The sequence below is a fragment of the Vigna unguiculata genome, chromosome 3 (assembly GCF_004118075.2).
Source record: "Vigna unguiculata cultivar IT97K-499-35 chromosome 3, ASM411807v1, whole genome shotgun sequence".
Taxonomy (NCBI): domain Eukaryota; kingdom Viridiplantae; phylum Streptophyta; class Magnoliopsida; order Fabales; family Fabaceae; genus Vigna; species Vigna unguiculata.
In genome coordinates this window covers 49,124,402-49,143,653 of record NC_040281.1, presented here as the reverse complement: position 1 = coordinate 49,143,653, position 19,252 = coordinate 49,124,402, and the positions used below count along the sequence as shown (strand labels likewise).

At 30.3% G+C, this 19,252-nt stretch overlaps 3 protein-coding genes across 8 annotated transcripts; 2 read left to right on the top strand and 1 right to left on the bottom strand.

Moving 5' to 3' along the window:
• Positions 1 to 1,252: 1,252 nt before the first annotated feature.
• LOC114175659 (formyltetrahydrofolate deformylase 1, mitochondrial-like) lies at positions 1,253 to 4,885 on the top strand. Of its 2 annotated transcripts, XM_028060433.1 has the most exons (8): positions 1,256 to 1,540; positions 1,640 to 1,752; positions 2,419 to 2,569; positions 2,656 to 2,729; positions 2,826 to 2,985; positions 3,225 to 3,323; positions 3,441 to 3,527; positions 4,456 to 4,885. In XM_028060433.1, the coding sequence occupies exons 1-8, from the start codon at positions 1,418 to 1,420 to the stop codon at positions 4,600 to 4,602; spliced, it is 954 nt and encodes a 317-aa protein (XP_027916234.1). In that variant the 5' UTR covers positions 1,256 to 1,417; the 3' UTR covers positions 4,603 to 4,885. The 2 variants fall into 2 exon arrangements, with proteins under 2 accessions (XP_027916235.1, XP_027916234.1); XM_028060434.1 differs by lacking the exon at positions 3,441 to 3,527 and having other exon boundaries at positions 1,253 to 1,540.
• A 983-nt stretch (positions 4,886 to 5,868) lies between these two features.
• On the bottom strand, positions 5,869 to 8,841 carry LOC114177287 (VAN3-binding protein-like). Of its 2 annotated transcripts, none has more exons than XM_028062566.1 (6): positions 7,820 to 8,841; positions 7,166 to 7,544; positions 6,759 to 6,938; positions 6,572 to 6,621; positions 6,412 to 6,495; positions 5,869 to 6,228 (listed from the first exon to the last, which is right to left on the bottom strand). In XM_028062566.1, exons 1-6 carry the CDS (start codon positions 8,090 to 8,092, stop codon positions 6,121 to 6,123), a joined length of 1,074 nt encoding a protein of 357 aa, XP_027918367.1. In that variant the 5' UTR covers positions 8,093 to 8,841; the 3' UTR covers positions 5,869 to 6,120. The 2 variants fall into 2 exon arrangements, with proteins under 2 accessions (XP_027918367.1, XP_027918366.1); XM_028062565.1 differs by having other exon boundaries at positions 6,412 to 6,469; positions 7,820 to 8,839.
• Positions 8,842 to 16,304: 7,463 nt separating this feature from the next.
• On the top strand, positions 16,305 to 17,170 carry LOC114179030. 4 transcript variants are annotated; one of them, XR_003603420.1, is made up of 3 exons: positions 16,305 to 16,458; positions 16,553 to 16,701; positions 16,879 to 17,170. XR_003603420.1 is itself a non-coding variant. In XM_028065219.1 (2 exons), exons 1-2 carry the CDS (start codon positions 16,547 to 16,549, stop codon positions 16,895 to 16,897), a joined length of 174 nt encoding a protein of 57 aa, XP_027921020.1. In that variant the 3' UTR covers positions 16,898 to 17,170. The 4 variants fall into 4 exon arrangements, 2 of the variants coding, with proteins under 2 accessions (XP_027921020.1, XP_027921021.1); XR_003603421.1 differs by having other exon boundaries at positions 16,553 to 16,705; XM_028065219.1 differs by lacking the exon at positions 16,305 to 16,458 and having other exon boundaries at positions 16,547 to 16,701.
• Positions 17,171 to 19,252: the final 2,082 nt, after the last annotated feature.

Sequence of the window (19,252 nt, the reverse complement as noted above, 5' to 3'; positions counted from 1 at the left end):
ATTTATTTTTAACTTTTATATAATTTCTAAAGTTTTATATATTTTTTAAAAAATAAATTTTTAACAATTTGATTAAAAATATTTTAAATAAAATTTTATTAAAATTTTGATATTTTAAATTTTATTATTACATTTTATTATAAAATTTGATTAAAAATATTTAAAAAAATATATTAAAATTTTGATATTTTAAAAATTAATATTTTAGATTTTATTATTACATTTTATTATAAAATTTACAATAATAAAATTTGATTAAAAATATTTTAAATAAAATTTTATAAAAATTTTGATATTTTAAAACTTATATTTTAAATTTATTGTTTCATTTTATTATAAAATTTACAATCATAAAATTTTATTTAAAATATTTTTAATCAAATTATTAAAAAATCTTTGTCAAATATGCGATATAATTAATTAGTAAACTGACCCATTTTTGTAATAAATAAATCAAAATTACCCAATTTTGTAAAAAAACTAGTTAAATCATTAAGAAACTGACCTTACCATGTAATTAATTAGTAAACTGATAAATAGGTCAAAGCCACCCATTTTTGTAAAAGAACCGATGGTTGCCTAATTTGATATCTTGATGTTATGGAGACACTTATCAGAACATGACTGCAAATTCGTCGCGCCAACACGTTGCTGCCAGTGATATTTCCATTAAATTTCTCATTGCAACTTCAACAAACAAGGAATTAATATTTTCTAATGGAGAAGACCATACTAAGTTGCAACCACAATGCATACTAAGAAACAATCATACTGAACCATAACTCTTGATACCACTTGTTGAAGATCCAACTACAGATAACAAAGTCGTTAGAGAATAATCACTATGTACAAATCTTTACAACACACAAAAAACACTTCCAATCCTTTGGTCAACCCTTTGACTCCAAGTACACCCATCTTCTTTAGAGCAAGAAATTAACTATACCTCACAATACCATATCACAATAATATAAGAAAAGTCAAACACTAAATTAAGGTGTGTGTTACTTGGTGCTAGAAATATTATCAACATAAAATCATTATATAGTCACTAACACAAGAAGATGCATTATTTCATCAATTATTTTATTTTATTTTTTATAAATAAACTCAATATTTCACTTCCCGCATTACATCATTTAATTATGATTAAGAATAGAATAGTAACTAATTGGTAAATTGTGCACATCGAAGAATAGTTGTATTATATATGGTTATAAATTATATATTCAAAAGATTCTTCCGATTTGCAGACCGCGTAAAAAAACGACGAAACGGCATGTCGTTTAAACGAACATATGAGACGACAAGCGAAAGGTTAGTGGTGGATTGAGAGAGTGCGGTGTTGGTTGAAGATGTGGAAAGTTGGTGGTTGATGCTTGATTCTCGAGTTAGCGATTCAGACAGAGGGTAGCCAATGGCCCGAAGATTCCCTCGCGTTATGGGATTGGCCAAAATGTGCAGGAACAGAAATATCTCCTTCAAATCTTTGGATCCCCCTTCCTCCCTCACCCATGGAATCCACATCTTTCATTGCCCTGTAACCAACCTTCTATGGTTTTTTAGGTTATGCTTTGGTATGTGAATTTTTGACTGTGTTATCATTCGAAGGGAAATTGAAATTGGTTTTTGTGAATAGGATGCGGTTGGAATTGTTGCCAAACTATCGGAATGTATTGCTTCTAGAGGGGGAAACATTCTCGCTGCTGATGTTTTTGTTCCGGAAAATAAACAGGTCTTCTACTCGAGAAGGTACACTTCTTCTCTAATTTGCATGATGCTTTTAACACACACATAACAGTGTTCGAATCCTTTCTTATACATGTCTTCATATTTGATGTCTAACCGTATATCGAATAAGATTTTGCCTTTGAAGGAGCATACCTGTATAAAACCAAAGAAAAGTATAACCCATGTTGTCCTGTGAGTTGACTATGATTTGCATGCATTGATTCATTGGGTCACTGATAAAACAAAACTTAAATATACTTCAATAGTCATTGTCTCTAATCAAATTCAGTAAACCTTGACAATTTTAGATGAAAGCAATGGTTAATAGGACGCAATGCCAATTTTGGTTGGAGAACAACACTAAAAGCATCTAAGGTTTATCCTTGCCAATATTATTTCTATCTTTAAGCTTTTAGGATAAAAGGAATCTCTCTATCTTGCTAAGTGCTAACACTTATATGAAGGAATTTCGTAGCCTTCTCCTTAGGGACAGTTCTTAACAAATATTAATACCATGTATGTATGGTTTATCATGTACTGATGTCCAGTTTGTGTGTTTGAGCTCCATAACCCAGTGCATGTGAAGAAGCATCGGAACTATGGTTTTAGAGGGATGGCGGGAAGGAAATGGGTATATGGAAACAATACAATGATTGCAGCTTCAATAACTTGTGTTAATTATTGCAGTGATTTTGTTTTTGATCCTGTTAAATGGCCACGTGTGCAAATGGAGGAGGACTTCCTAAAGCTTTCACAAACATTCAATGCAGTAAGATCTGTTGTAAGAGTGCCAGCCCTGGATCCTAAATATAAGATAGCAGTTCTGGCATCAAAGCAGGTGGGCATTATCACTCTTGTTATCTTTTTCCCCTTTAGTTTTCAAAAGAGATCTATACAATAGTGAATATTGTTATTTTTCTGTAGGACCACTGCCTTGTTGACTTATTACATGGATGGCAGGACGGAAGATTTCCAGTAGATATTACTTGTGTAATAAGGTGAAATTTCAGTAATTTCACCACTATATTGATTTATATTTCTTTCTCTGTCTTATATTTTTATTTATTTATTTTCTTCCCTGATGCAATCACCAGTAACCATTATAGAGGTTCAAACACCCATGTGATTCGTTTTCTTGAAAGGCATGATATTCCTTATCATTATTTATGCACAACGAATGAAAATAAAAGAGAAGGGGAGATGTTGCAGCTGGTTCAGAATACTGATTTTTTAGTACTTGCGAGATATATGCAGGTACATATTGTACACAATTCATGTTCTCAGTGTATCTATTATATTTCTATTATTTGATAGAGATTTTAATGATTGGGCTTATTCTTGAAATTTGGGTTCTTCTGGGAAGAACTGGCTCTTCTCTGCGTATGCTTGTTATGAAATCTGAGAGTAGTTTATATTATCTTGGATAGTAAACCAATGTTCATATTTGATAGTATTGAACTATTAATACTTACAGCATTGATTTATATGCAAAGATATTGTCTGGAAACTTTTTAAGGAGCTACGGGAACGATGTAATTAACATTCACCATGGCCTGTTGCCATCGTTCAAAGGTGGCAGACCATCTAAACAGGTTGGTTTACCTGCACTTTTATAGGTTAAACTGTTACCACTTTTAACCATGAGTTATGCTCTTTCTATTTTTTTCTTCATTTGTATACATGTTTAATAGGCTAGAGTATTTTGGCAGGCCTTTGAGGCAGGTGTTAAATTAATTGGTGCAACAAGTCACTTTGTAACTGAAGAACTTGATGCTGGACCTATAATTGAACAAATGGTGAACATACAATCTTTCATACTTGTTTCGCTACAGTTCACATTTGATTGCTTCCTTTACAATAATATTTGAACACTAATGTTGATCTGAATTGACTATTTGTGACAATAAACAACATTATCACGTTTAGAGCCATTTATTTATGGTGTTTTTTTTTTTGTTACACTTTGTGCTGGAGACTTATCATTACACAGTTACAATATTTCTGCATCTGCTTTCTGAAATTCAGATCCATCGTCCATGAGACCCCAGTCTGGAGCCTCCTAGAGTTAGATGAGACAATAACATAGAATGGACAAAATCGTAGGTGCAATTAGCATGGTATATGTGACATTAATAAGGTGATCAAATTGCGAGGCTAACTCCAGTTACCATGCAAGATTTGTGTTTTTTGAGGGTGAATTTCCTTAGATTTTAATCGACATTTCTGTTGTTTTCTTGTGTTCTAAAATAATAGCAACCAGGGCACCCCCACTTTTGAAGGGTCCAATTTGTGGTTAGTTATTCCAATTTCAATGCAGTTAAAAAACGGAACTAATGGTGGGAAGATATTGCATCAATGGTTGAAATCTGTCCCAATATTGATAAGTTTTTATAACTATTACAATGCTGTAGATTACATTTGCTGTGCTAAGATTCATTAGCACCCCTCCCTTGGATAAAATAGAAATTGATACCGCCGCAGAAGAATGCTAGCGGCATGAAATTCTTTAGGTTCCTGTTTCAGTTACTTTATGGGCAGGCCAAATTTCCCAGATACATCTGAGTCTTACTTTTCACTGTATCTATTTTTCTGTGTCATCTGCCAGACTGTAAATCAAGCATGCTTTAACTGCGCACAAGTATAGTTCAACATATATTTAATGCGCAGCCTCAAGTACGGTCGATACTATTTATCTGTGGGTAAAATGGTTTAATTTAATTGCAGGTTGAGAGGGTTTCCCATAGAGATAACTTGCAGAGCTTTGTGCAGAAATCAGAAAACCTAGAGAAGCAATGCCTTTCCAAGGCTATCAGATCTTATTGTGAACTTCGAGTGTTACCTTATGAAGAAAAGAAGACTGTTGTATTTTAAAGAAAACAGCAAATCACCAAAATATGGTGCGCACCAAAATGGGGTGCTTTTGTATTTCTATTCAATCACTTGGAAAATTCAATCAATTTCCCTCTTTAGTTGTAAAATATGAGCTTAAGAAGAAGATTGAACTTGATTCTTTGGGTCCTTGTAGCTTTGCTAATTCTGTGAAATGAATTCTGCAACTTGCTGGGCTTGGTTACCCTGATCGTCATTTGTAATGACTGAATGCTTTCTCACGACATGCTAACGTTAAAGGGAAGAAAACAGCTTTCATTTGCAACCATTATGCGGTAATCAAAGTTATATATTTTTATTCTTATTCTTATTTATAATTATTATATGTTTAAGGCTTTATATAATTTAATTATTTAATATACAATTATTTAAATAATATACGTACATATATATATATATATAATGTTTATAATAATAACACATATTATACTTTGAAATAATTTTATTATTTACGTTCAAAGTATCTTATTAATATTTTGAATTTATTGAGTAAAAGTGGTGTAAAAATCTCACTTGACTTTCCACCATCTAATATCTATCTTAATTTTATTATTTAAACTAGTGGTGAAGTAAATGTATTTTCTATTACTTTATGCATTTAATACTAGAAAACATGGAACATATTATGTTAAGTACTTAACTCATTTCATTCACATATTTAAAATGTAAATTTCAATTTTAAACAATTACATCATTAAACATTATTACATGTAAATATCTTTATTTTTTTTTATCAGCATGTACATATCTAAAACATATATAAAAAATTACTCTAATGTTGCTTTTATTGATTAATTGAACGACATTTATAAATAGAAAAAAAATAATGACCTCTGCATTGCTTAAGTTAAGACTTTATTTCTTTAGTGACACTTTATGTCCGTTATCACTTAAGTGCTTAAGTGATAAGACTCATTGTTCATACTAAAACATCTTCTAAACCTTATTAATAAACATTTTAAAAAAGAAAGAATTAATATGATAGTTTTCCCACCTAAAACATTAAGTCACGACTTGAACAAATAACATTACCATTTAAGCAATTATGCAAACTCTTGAACGATAATGCTCTGCATCTAAACTAATGATTATTTCTTGAGTTTCGAATTAAGTTCCCCTTTAAGGTTTTTCTTCTTTCGCCCATACATATTACGATTACACATCAAAGAAATTATTTTACAACCTTGGTTTCTACTAATATCTTTTTGAAATGCCCTTCCAATCCTTTTCTTTACCGCTCTACGTGTCTTCAAAACTTAGGTGAATTCATGCATTACTTTTGATTTAAAAAAAAATGTCTTCTCAATTATTTTTCAACACTTAAAATTTTCTCTTTCACCGGAGAGTGATACAATACAATTCAAACTAGTCACGTGTCGCTGTTAATACTTAAAAGATCTAAAGAAAGTTTTGTTGTCTCAACAGAGTTAACTCGACGAAGCAGACACCCAATCCCATCAACCCATTTTTTCTTGTGGAGTTTACCGTCACACTTAAACTCTAGAAGACCTTGTGCAGTTTTGAGGCCAAAGTAGAACTCTTCTGAGTTTCTCCTTTCTTTTCTGTAAGGCCACGCCCCATCTTTGTCACACATTCCATAAACCACACCTATATAATAATTTATGCAATCAAAGTTAGACTACCTAACTTCAAAAACAGAGACAACTGCGTAAAAAATAGAATTTTTATGTCCAAATAGAATACAAAAAGTAAAGAAGTTTAGCAATGCCAATAGATGTTTGGATTAAGGTGGTGGGTATGCACATGCCAGAGTTTTTAACCAATGCTTACATTTATTCTTTTTGGAGAAGGCTCCTCCAACGTGCTTGCTCTTGATCTTGATTTTGACCTGAGTAAAAGAATTAAAAATCCCGTCTTTATTATCAGTACAGTATTGTGTCCGAAAACTTCATCACATGAATATTTAAGTTCGAATTTTGATTTGGTATACCTGACATTTCTTGTTGATGTAGACAGAAACACGCTTCCATCGTAACACACCTGAAAAAGTTAATCAATGCAGGCTTAAAAATAGTGGTAAGCAAAATTCCTATTATTTATTGGTCATGTATGTTTGAACTTTTTGCTCTTTAGAATCAGAACTTGACTATAATGGAGAGTGTCTTTGTTGTTATCACCTTTCCGTGAGAGCTGCAACAAATCTCCCTCACAAGGAAGATGATGATCACACATTTGACCATCAAAAGCATGAAACCATTGAGGTTGTGGTAGAAGTACTCTATCATAGGGACTTATAGATGCATTCCTCTTTGCTTCGTTTGGCATTCTTGCTCTCAGAGCTGCTTCTCCTCTCAAAGCTGAAAAAAAAAGCTGGTCTTAAAAATCACTTTCCAAAATTGTTAAGAACAAAGATGAACACCCCCAATGTTGGGGGTGATTCAGAGACTGTCCATATTTTCACATATTCAAAGATCAGAACCGTTTGATAAACACTGGAAGACTCAGATTTCTCACTAAAATTTCTCATAAGGCTGATAAAATTTAAAAAGAAAAGTACTTTTTCAAAATAAGTTTTAGCAAATACCTGTTGCAGCTGCAGCTGTAAGAGTCATAAGATCACCAGGGGTTTGAATATCAACAGCAGATTTTACAGTAGAAGCCACATGATCATGTTCAGCTCCAGCTTGTTCAGCCATTTCAATGCAATGTGATGCCATGAGTTGTGTGGCTGAAGCCAGAGCAAGGTTCAACTTTGAGTGAGAGCCATTAGTGTTTTCTGCTGCAGCAACAGCAGCCAAGGCCGAAGCTAACCCAGCAATGGACACAGCAGAATGCAAACGTGCATTTTCTAACCGTGCCCGATCTTTCTTCTTTACAGCAACACTAGTGTTCCCATGATGTCTCTGATGAAACCATTTTCCTATGGTTCCCATCTTTCTAGGAGAAGCTATGATCTTACCTGTCTGCAAAAGTAAGAGCAGAAAAAATTAGAGCTTGTAGAGCTTAGGCCAAACCACAATCCAATAAATTGTTAGGAGCGACAAAATTCTCTTCCACTGATTGATCCACATGTTCTCGGTGTATGTATGTGAACTTGTAATTAGAGACCAGTAGGTACTTTTGAAAACATAATTTTTTGTTAAGCAATTATCTTTCAGAGTTTTGTGAGATTATGAGATTCATCAAGAATTAATGCAAAATGTGCATAGCATGATGCATGTGAAGAAATATGACTTACTACTAATTGAGGTGCGGAAAAAGCTTCTGGCAAGGTGGGTTGATTCTGGTCATGGAATGTGTGCTTCTGTTTTTCCAGAAGAGCCTTTGAAATTTCTGCAGCAGAGAGACTCCAAGACCTGGATAAGAACTCCATAGGCTCATGTGGGGTAGGTGGCTGAGGTATGGAGGGTAACGATGGGACCAGTTTGAGTTCATCATTTTCTTGCACATCCTCTAATTCTAACCCATGCCATGAACCAATTTTGCAAGGTGGAAAGTAACCACCATCCATTCTAGTTTCTACCTTTTTTTTTTATCAATCTACCTTTAGATTCTGAATGACCAACTCAAGAACTTGGATTATATTCGCAGATAACTAACTAACACACGACCCAAAAAGCACATAAAAGAAGGTTAGTTCGAACTTGTGATTGACACACGTATATTCGGGTTCCCTGAGAGCTGAAAAAGGTAAAGGTAAAAGTTTGGTGTGATTTGAAAGAACTTGCTTATGGAAACGACCGCTGTTTCAGAGTTTCAGTGTTTGTGCACAACAGCAGCAGATAAGTACTTCCAACATCCTTTGCAGACCGTGCCTGATGTTCCAAACCCCTCACTGAATATTGATCAACCAAAATACATTAAAGACCACAACAAACATTCTAGCAAACTTCAAACTTTGGAAGACACGAAACGAAAAAGAAAACCCAATTAAGTCCCTCCGAAACTTCAAAAGCCTGAACCCGGAATATATAATAATCCGATTTGTTAAAGTAATTTAAAAAAATAACCACCCGCTTTACAGAGGTTGCAACCTTAACAGCAGCTTTTGAGTTTTGACCAAGCTTTTGCGACCAAGTTGAGTCTGAATAGATTACATGAACACTAATCCGAGTCTTGTGCTTTGTACCAGCATGAATTCAGGTTGAAGTTGATTAAATAATCGGGGACAAACCGGTATTCACGAAGCTCAAAAACAAAGCATACTATAAATTTAACAAGACATATTCCCGAATAACCGGGCATTGGTTCGTAGGAGAGCCATGCACAACCCTGTTGTCGATGAGAGACACATTTTGATTGGTAATATTATTATTATTATTATTATTATTATTATTATTTTAAAGTATGGTTACATAAGATTTCGTGATGGAAGGAATATTAAGATGTGTCGTTGAAAATAGGAATAAAGTGGTTGCAGCGCAGGAGCAGAGTCTATGAATATGATGACACTCCATGGACCTTAGACTAGACGGCGGTGGGTGGGGCTTCACAGTAACCTTTGCCATAGACTACGCAGCAGATGAAATTACTTTCAATATTAATATCATATCATATGTCCACATTTCTATTTTTAGATTATTCCCACATTTATTTTTCACTCTAAAAGTATTCCTTTCCATTATTATTAAGGTAAGGGAGCAGTGTACAAAATAAAGAAAAAGACATTTATAAATTAGGTCACTGCCCATTTTTTGAATTGTACCAGATATTTAATTTTCCACATGCACATGTAAGACTATAAATGAGAGAAAAAGCTCTTTCCAGAAATCTTTTTAAGATGAAGTCTATGGATAGGTGGTCCACCCCGGACCATATATGTAATAATTTTTAGATTAATCTCTCCTTCAAAGATTATACTTCTTTCATTTTGTACTATGTTATCTCTTTCTACTCTCTTGGTTGTGTAAGATTTTTCATTTTCATATTAACGTTTTATGTATTAATGTGAGTAGTGTTTGTTGAAAATCTAGACTAACTATTTTTATAATAAGATGTTTCCTTATAACTATGAGATTCTATTTAAGTGATTTGAGTTTAGTTTTACCCAAGGTAATTACATATTCACAATAAAATTAAATTATAAATTTCTCTAACAATTAAACTTCAATAAGTTACAAATAATGTACCTAAGAAAAATAAAATATAAAGAGGATAAAGTAAACGAGAGATAAAAAAAATAAAATATAAAGAGCGTAAAGTAAACTAGAGATTTTGAGCCTATGATCCTCTAGAGAGCTTCTAATGGATATTGTTTCTTAGTAATAGTCCAAACCGATGTGAATTCTCAATAATCTCAAAAATCTTATAAGACAATAAATTTATGGGTTTTCCTTCTTATATGAATGAGATTCAAATGTGAATTCTCAATAATCTCCCTTAAGGGTCAGTACCGCATTGGTACATTTCCTTTGAGTTCGTAAGAGAAAAAAAAAATTCATTGAGAAAATACAACATCAATGAGACTTAAGCTCAATTCACATAAGTTATTAACACTACTTTCAATTAAAAAGTCTTCAACGATGATCAGTTTGTGGATTTTCATCTATATTTAACTTTTTCATTTTTATCTAAAATGTAAAACTTCATCTTGGATTCCCTACCTACCACCACCATCAATTGTTTTATATTCATGTGAAGCATCCATTCGATGATTAGAGGGGCTATGATCAATATATATGTTGCAATGGCTAAATCACGAAGAAATGGAGATAAGAAAAGGCACTTTCTAGAAATAGATAAGAGTACCATGTTAGCTGCATGCTAGCTGCAAATGTTTAGATAATTTTCTCTAAAACCGATTGACGAGTCTAATTCTAAATAAAATATATGCTTTTAATTTTAATTATATTAATATAGTTAATTCTAATTATCTTAATATAATTATAAATAAATATACACATTTTTATGACAAAAATATTTGTCTATTTTCTTACAATATAATAATTATTTTATAAAATAAATTAATTCTCAAATAAATCGGATCAAGAATGATAAATATAAATTTAAATAAAAAAATTGTCATCTAATTTAACTCAATTTATGAGTTTTCACTCCACTCTATAAGGCAAAAACCATTCTAAGATGTACACTGATTTTCTTAACATGAATCTAAATCACAGTGTTATACATTCTCTTAATAATTCAATAACATGGGTTAAATAAAAGTTACTAGGATGAAATATGTAGGTAAAAATATCCAGAAATCTAATATATTAAAACCTTAAGTTGGAAATTGTCGAGAAATCACGCACTAAAAATAATAATACACAGGCAAGTGCAATTTTCCTGTAAATCTTTTTATAATTTTTTATGGACCAAAATTGTAAATCTTTCATAGTGTAATTTTTTTGGCAAAAATTGTAAAAATGACACACAACTATTTAGCGCTTTACTTTTATAATATTTTTCTACTACTTTTTTCTTTATATTACTCGATGTGGAACTTTGATGAATACCCATCCAAGAATATAAATCGTTGTTCTCTTTTACTACTAAATTTTGAGGTATATACATGATAATAAAAAGTGTGGTCTTAATCTTTTAACATGACGCATCCCTGAAAGTAGCTACGTATGGCATTAAAAATGATTGCAGTGAGGCAAGAGTAACCTGGAGTGAGATATATAGAGGTGTTGGTGAGTGTTGCAGAAGAGAGGAGTTAGGCAGATACATAATTGATCATGTGAGTGTGTCTATGTAATGGGAACAGTTACATGTCGACGACACATATCTCATACCAAAATTTGAAGGTTACTCATAACCAACCATACACACTCGCATCCCTCCACAAACTTCAACCTCATCATATCAAGACATCCCCACTTTCCATTTCTGACATAACAAAAAAGCAGAAGAGGCCCCATGCATTATTCAACCAGACTAAGGAATTCGCCATGATTTGACGCATGCATGTATAGATCTGATGCTACAAATTATACTCATCTGGGGCAAAACTTTCAATCCTCGCCCTGCTTCCATCTCAATAAACCAATCGGGTGGAACAAATTACTTATATCATCTCACCTTTTTCTTTCAACCAAATCACAACTGGTGCATGTATATATATAGCAACTATTCTAGGAAAAAGTATATCTTGTTCATTTCTGCTAAATTGTATCTGTTACTGCGTTGAATATTTAAGTAGCAGTCTAAGTTTTATACCGTTTAAAAATAAGAAAAGTAACATACAAAAAAAATTAAGATTTTAAGTTGGAGGTACGAGAATTTGTATAAGAATGATCCGATTTTTCGATTATCATGGATGGAGATGAGTTGTATACGTACATGTCATTAAGAATCTAATTGTAAACGTAAATTTTATATTGATTAAAAATGAAAAAGTAAAACAATATATAAGAATAAAGACTCAAACTCATCGTTTTAAAGTTTTTGAAGAATAATTATAACAAACCATATTAAAATAAAAAGAATTATAAATAAAAGAAAATAAAAGTCATGAATGAACAATAATATACGATTTTATATAAAATGGTAATGTCATAATGAATACTATAATGGGTTTGCATAAATTTTTTAGGTATTAAAAACTCATTTGTTTTTACGTATTGATTTGTATACACAAGTACTATATGAGATTTTTAATGAAAATTTTGCTTAAAATTGTTGATGATAGAGAATTTTAATGTAGTAGTTAATGAGGTTAAAAAATAATAAAGATTTAAGATAAGAAGAAAAAAATAAAATTTATGGGTACATAGGAATTTTTATACTAGTTTGATTCTTTTCAAATCTACATAGAGTTAATATGGGTAACTTGAGTTTGAATTTTTACTATAATCTTAAATTATTCAATTACAAAAAATACCTATGTAACTAAATAAGATATACAAATCACTCCTTAAAACATCTTCAAGAAAATTTACAAAATAATGAGTGTTGGTTTATGAAAACATAAAAGAGCAATAAACCCTTCAACATTATTAAGCTCTCTCAATACCCTAAAGAACTAAATGCGGAAGTGGACCTAGATTAGCCATTGGGAACAAATGGTAATTTTGGTATTTGGTCTACCAACTTTAGAGCACCCTAAGTTTTTTTCTTTCTCTCTTATGAGAAACAAAACAGAAATTGTACATGCTCTCAGATGGGGACCATAACCCTTTATGTAACCTCTGTCGTTTACTATCTTCCAAGAGTCAATATTTCTAATTTGTCCCCTTCATCAAATTAAGAATATATATATATATATATATATATAATATTTATTTATGTGTTAGACTTTATGAGCTCAAAAATATCATTATATACCTTGAGTATATTCAAAAGATCACGTTCATTGATTACATTCCTATATAGAACCAAAATATTGCATTAATTGCAAATAAACCTAGCAATGACCACTAATGCTGACATAACCAAATGATCATCAACATGGACTCATCATGAGAGATGTAGCATGAAATATTACATGAAGGTGAACTGTACATGTTTATTCTCAACTAGTCCTTACTTTATTTCAATTATAAGATTAATATAATAACCTTAATATATAGAGTGTAGTTTCTGAATATAAACCATATATTTATTGAACCAAATGTGTCCAAAAGACAATGTATGCAAACATAAAAATGAACATAAAACATAAAACACAAAAATGACTAACTCTCACTAAACCAAAGATTCCTCAAAACTTAAAATACTCATATGAGCAACATGCTCATGGAAGACTTTTGGAGGGAAGACTACGGTTAGAGACTTCATCTTCGAGGAAGAATCGTTGACAATTTCAAATCCAATTCATACAAATGCTTTTTATGAAGCAAATTTAGAACCTCAAGAACAAACTTAAGATCCTCAAGAACATGTGCTCTGACACCAATTTTTGGTTTATGAAAACATAATAGAGCAATAAACTTTCAGCATTATTAAGCAATTTTCAATACCCCAAAGAATTAGATGCGGAAGCGTTCTTGAATTGAGCATCGGGAACACTAGATCATAATTTTGGTATTTGATCTACCCACTACAGAGCACCCTGATTTTTTCCTCTTGATTCTCTCTCGTGATGGAGAATAAGAGAAAGGAATAAGTGTGATGTCAAATGAACCATAACCTTTTTGTGTAAGCTTTGTGGATTACTATTTTTCAAAAGTTAATATTCTTAATTTGTCTCATTCATCAAATTACAAATTAGAATATTGTTGGCATCTATCCTATTAATATTTTCATGACAACTGTATGGTTTTAGCCCCGGATATAATTAATCAAATTACTTTAACAAATTGACTAATAAAATATAATGGTCTTAACATATTTAATTATTTATCTTATATATATATATATATATATATATATATATATATATATATACATTATTTTAAATATATATTAAAAAAAAATAAACAAATTTAAAAATATAAAAAAATAAATAAAAGATATTACGTTAAAAAAATAATAAATAAATAAACTAAAGAAAATAACAGTTAGAATTAAAAAAATTAACATTTACATAAAATTAAAACAGAATAAAAAAAATAATTATATTTTTTAAATTTAATTCATATCTAATATATTAGAAAAATTAAATACAATTAAAGACTCGAAAAAATAAAATTAACAATAATAAAAATCAAGAACTAAACTAAAGAAAAATTTTAGAAAAAAGAATATAAATATATATATATATATATATATATATATTACCTTTTTTTCTTTTTACTTATTTTTTTATATTTAATGTTTAATTATTTTTTAATTATAGTTAATTTATAGTTTTATTTAATTATTTTTGAATTTTATTTATTTTTAATACATATAAAAATAAAATTAAAAAACAAAAAAAATGATATATACACTAGATTTCAAATATCTATAACAATATATAAAGAGTATTGCCTCTATTTTGTCCACATTTTATAATATATATCCTTTACAATATAATTATTTATTAAAATTTTTAAAATTAATGGTTATTTTTACCTATTTTCTAAATTTTTTTCTTTTTTTTATTCATCAAAAATTAATTTTTCTATTTATTTGACTTTATTTTTAACATTTTTACTTCATTTTTAATAAATATAAATTTATTTTATATATTAACTTAATAACATTACACTATTATTATTTACTAAGATAAGTATACATAGACGCGATAACGTCTGTATGTACGCTAATATATATATATTTGAAATTTCATAATTATATATATTGAATTTCAACTATACGTATACATATAAAAATAAAATTAAAAAAACAAAAAAATTATATATATATTTATTGAAATTTTATAATTATATATATGGGATTTTTAAATATGATATTTTTTTATCAGATTTCGAAATTCGATAATACTTTTAACCGAGTCTCAAAATCCAGTTAGATAATTTCCGAATTTTGAAATTTGGTATCTTTTGTTTTAGGCAGTGTTCGTTTTTGCGGATTGTACTATTCGGACCAATTAGAAGAGATATATTGTTTATAAAATCGTGTTCGTATCACTAAATAAGAATGGAAAAGCACAGACGGATTCAAGAAAATACTTCATAAATAAATCTTCTCGCAAATGCAAGGATTTGGACCGATACATCAATTTTTACTTTTTTATCCTCATATTATATCATCATAATACATATATATATATATATATATATATATATATAATAAATTATAATAATAAATAATATATATAATCAGTAATATATAATAATCATTAATAATTAAAAATATTATTTAAAATATAATAATTAATATATTAATATATAATAACTAATAATATATATATATATAAAATGATTATTATTATTATTAATTAATAAAAGTATATAATAATTAATAATAATTATAATATTGTTAAAAACTAATAATATATGTAGTTATTATTATTAATTTATATATATATATATGTATATATATATAAAAATAAATTAAAATATTTTTAAATTTTAATTTTTTTTAATTCAATAAATTGTAATTTTATTAAATTTTTATTATGAAGGGTATTTTAGTAAATTTTAAATTTTATCTATTATAACTTTTATTTAATCTATTATATCAATCAAATCATTAACTAACTTTCATAAAATTTATCTTCAAATTCATTCACTTTACTTTTTAAATCTACTCAAAAAAACATACATATTTATCTCCTTTAAATCCATCTTCAGACTATCTCCCAAATCCATCTTATCATAGAAACAGCCTTAAAAGTGGAGGTTGGTGAGCGGGATAAAAGTCAAAAATTTTTTTGATAATTTTTGAAAAACTCGGGAATGCATAAACACTCTTTTCTTTTTCTCCTCTTTATTTATACTTATTTTTGTTTGCATATTATTTGTCAAAATTCTATATGGAATGTATTCTATATCACTTTATGTAAAACTTGTACACAGATTTTGAGGAAAAACATTTATATTTTTGAAGATGAAGTAATTAAGCATTGAAGTTTAAAAATGAAGATGTTACTTCACTTTTAGGGACAAATTAGATACGTATTTGACTAGCAATTACATTTTCGAGCAGTAAAAGGTTATTACATCAAAATGAACTTTTCAAAATTGAAAAAGAAAAAATGTATTTCGAAATGAATTGGAGATGGAGAAGAAAATGGTAAAGTGTAACATAATCTTGGGCTGAAACCCCGCCACTGTAGCCCAAGTTCTTAATGGGCTGCACAAATCATGATGCTATACATTTGGGTTTGGGAAAGTAAGGCCCAATACAAAATTTGTATACGTGATGTATTCGGATCCGAATCCGTATGTATCGAGGTTTGTTAATAATAATATACGGAAAGAGCGCGTGTAAAATAAAATTGATGGTTCATTTATTCCGTTACAGACGAGAAGGTTGTGGATTGACAGTGGAGCAAACGACAGAACAGCGAGTGTGAAGATTTTGCGTTTGGTAGAGATGCCTGTAAGTAGATGTAAATCTTTATTAATTAGTTAATTATTAATTAATTGGGGTTGTGAAGTTTGAATCGGATTGGGATCGTAACGTTGCGATGCAGATTAGGAGCTTGGTAGAGGTGGAGTCACCAAGCCCACTCAGATACTTGATCGGCGCCGCCGTTATGATGATCGGAGTGGTGTTACCCGTCGGTTACATGATGTTCCGTAACAAGCGCGTTCCCTCCTCTTCCTCCTACTCCAAACAGACGTAGGTGTGCCCTTTCTTTTTTCAATTCCTCCCACTCATATTCTTATTTCCTCTCTCACTATAGAGTTCGTTAATCCGTTACAATGTGGTCAGTTAGATGTAAAAGTGGGGGTTGAATTTTGCAAGTGTAGGAAACAGGTTTTGGTGGGAACTAATCAATCATGATTGGTATTTCAGGAACAAGGTTTTGATTTGATATAGAGAAATGGTGGTTATGATGTGAGAAGCCTCCGGTTTAGTGGATTTGAATTTGTTTGGAGGGGGTGATTGATTTAACTTAGAGGCTTCAACAGATCTACCATCTGTTCTGTTGTAAATGCATTTTGTCATCCTAATCTTCTAAGTGTTTGTTCACTTGATTCTGAACTCTAATACATGCTGCTTGTCTTTCCGTTAAGATACTCTATCTTGTATTCAATATTGTAGCTCAACAAAATTTCAATGAACTTGTTTTTCTTTCATTTATTTATCTATTTGTGTTCCTTTTAAGCGGAAAGAAAGACGGGATTGTTGATGCTGGCTTTGGGTATTTTTGTTTTTTTGATCTTGTTCCGTGAGGATACTCGAGTTTTGTGAGTTTATGTTGGTTAGGGGATTTAGGAACTTGAAGTTAGGCTGTCATGTTTCAAATGTGTGAATCCTTTCATGTATCTTTGGTTTCTCATTTGACAGCATTCGATTCCTGTCAAAATAGAAGCAGCTAGTAGTAGTATTAGCTTCTGCGTCATTTTGTTATTTGATGTGAATTCCAGATCAATTGATGCTTATCCAAACATGGCATTAGTGACTGGCTTTCACTCTTTGCTTGATTTCATATAATGGTAACTCTTGTTAGTTGAAATATTTACTGGTGTATCTGGTTAGAAATGTTAGTAACATATATAAGTTTGATACGGCCAGTAATCTTTTTATTTATGTAGAGACCACTATTGCAGTGTGTCTGGCATAACAAGAATAGTTATGATAATTTTAGTAGGATCATGTTTTATATGGGTTATGCTGCTCTCATCTAAATTGATCAAATCCCCCCTGATAAAACCCATACATTGCATTGAGAAGCTGTAAAAGACATGAAAGTGGAAAGCAATGTGCCTCTTGGGTCTTGGCTTTCGAGGTGATAATAGAGAACTTTTGCAAGAGGTTTAAACCTTTAGTAAGTACCCTAGCTCAATAGTTTATGAACATTTCCCCCTTCGAGAATTATTTCACTAATAGCATAGATGTCTCTTGTAGGGAGACCACTCCTAATGTGGGAGCTCTGAAACAGAACCATCCCACTCCCCCCAACAGCTAAAACATCTTGCTGTGTGCATATGGTACCTAAGAAGCGTTGCCACGATTTTTGTATTGTGGGCGCATCTTGATTATCAACATGAAGTCAAGAACTTTTTTGAAAAAATTTTCCGCAAAAATAATTCATGACGTACTGTAGACTATTTGACAAAGAAATTTGGAAAAGTTCAGGACAGTGTAATGAATTAATATAGGCTATCATCATATGTTATATATCAATATTATACGGTAAACAAATACGGAAAGGAAGCCCTCATTGACTAAAGAATTATTGAAAGGATTATTGGTGTCTGCCGATGGCAATAAACCTTGTCTAAAATGATCCAACCAGATTAACACTCGTGGTTAGTAACTTATAATTTCAAATAAATTTAAATTAGTAATAAGAACCATGTACAAAAAATGTGGTGCTTACTCTGAAAAAAATAACTTCTTCTCCATTGGCCAATGACTTCATAATATTATACTGGGAAGGGTTAACATTTTGTTGAGACCTAAATACAAATACCTGTTTGACACTTTTTATTTCTTTTTTTCTCTTGACCTTATACTATTTATACTATTTATATTTATTTCTCTTTCCCGAGATGTAAAATAGTATGAGGGTATCTATTCTTCCTTACCCTATCTGAAAGAACCCTTGGAGCCACTCATGCGGCCAACTGCTCTATCCCTGTTATCCCCAACAGCGTTAGAATTTAGAACTAGTAAAGGTTTAGATAAAATTTTCTGGAACATTTTGTGGACTTTTGACCCGCTAACTAGGGTATTTGTACCCTTGTTTGATCAAACAAGGCACTGTAATCCTTTGTGTTTGGGTTGGGGTGGAGGTAATAAAAAAAAAAGGAAAGACAGTGGAAACGGAAATTTTTCAAAAGGAGGGAGGGAGAGAGTGTTGTGACAAAAAAAGTATTTGTGTAATATATACAATTACAAAAATACTATTGGTTGAATTTTAATATGAAGTAATTAATTTATGAAATCGAAATAATATTATAAAATTATTTATTTTTTAAATTGAATATTTATAAAAAATTAATTGCAAATAATGTTCAAATTTTTTTCTCACATGCAAATTTAAAAAGGAAAAAAGTGTAATAAAAAACTTTTAAAATAAAAAATGAGACTTGCATTATCATATTAAATTTAAACATATGAAAAATAAAGTAATATTATGACAATGTATTTAACATACCAACAACTAATTTAATAAGACATGAAAATTAATTATGTTTATTACAAATATCGCAAGGAAAAA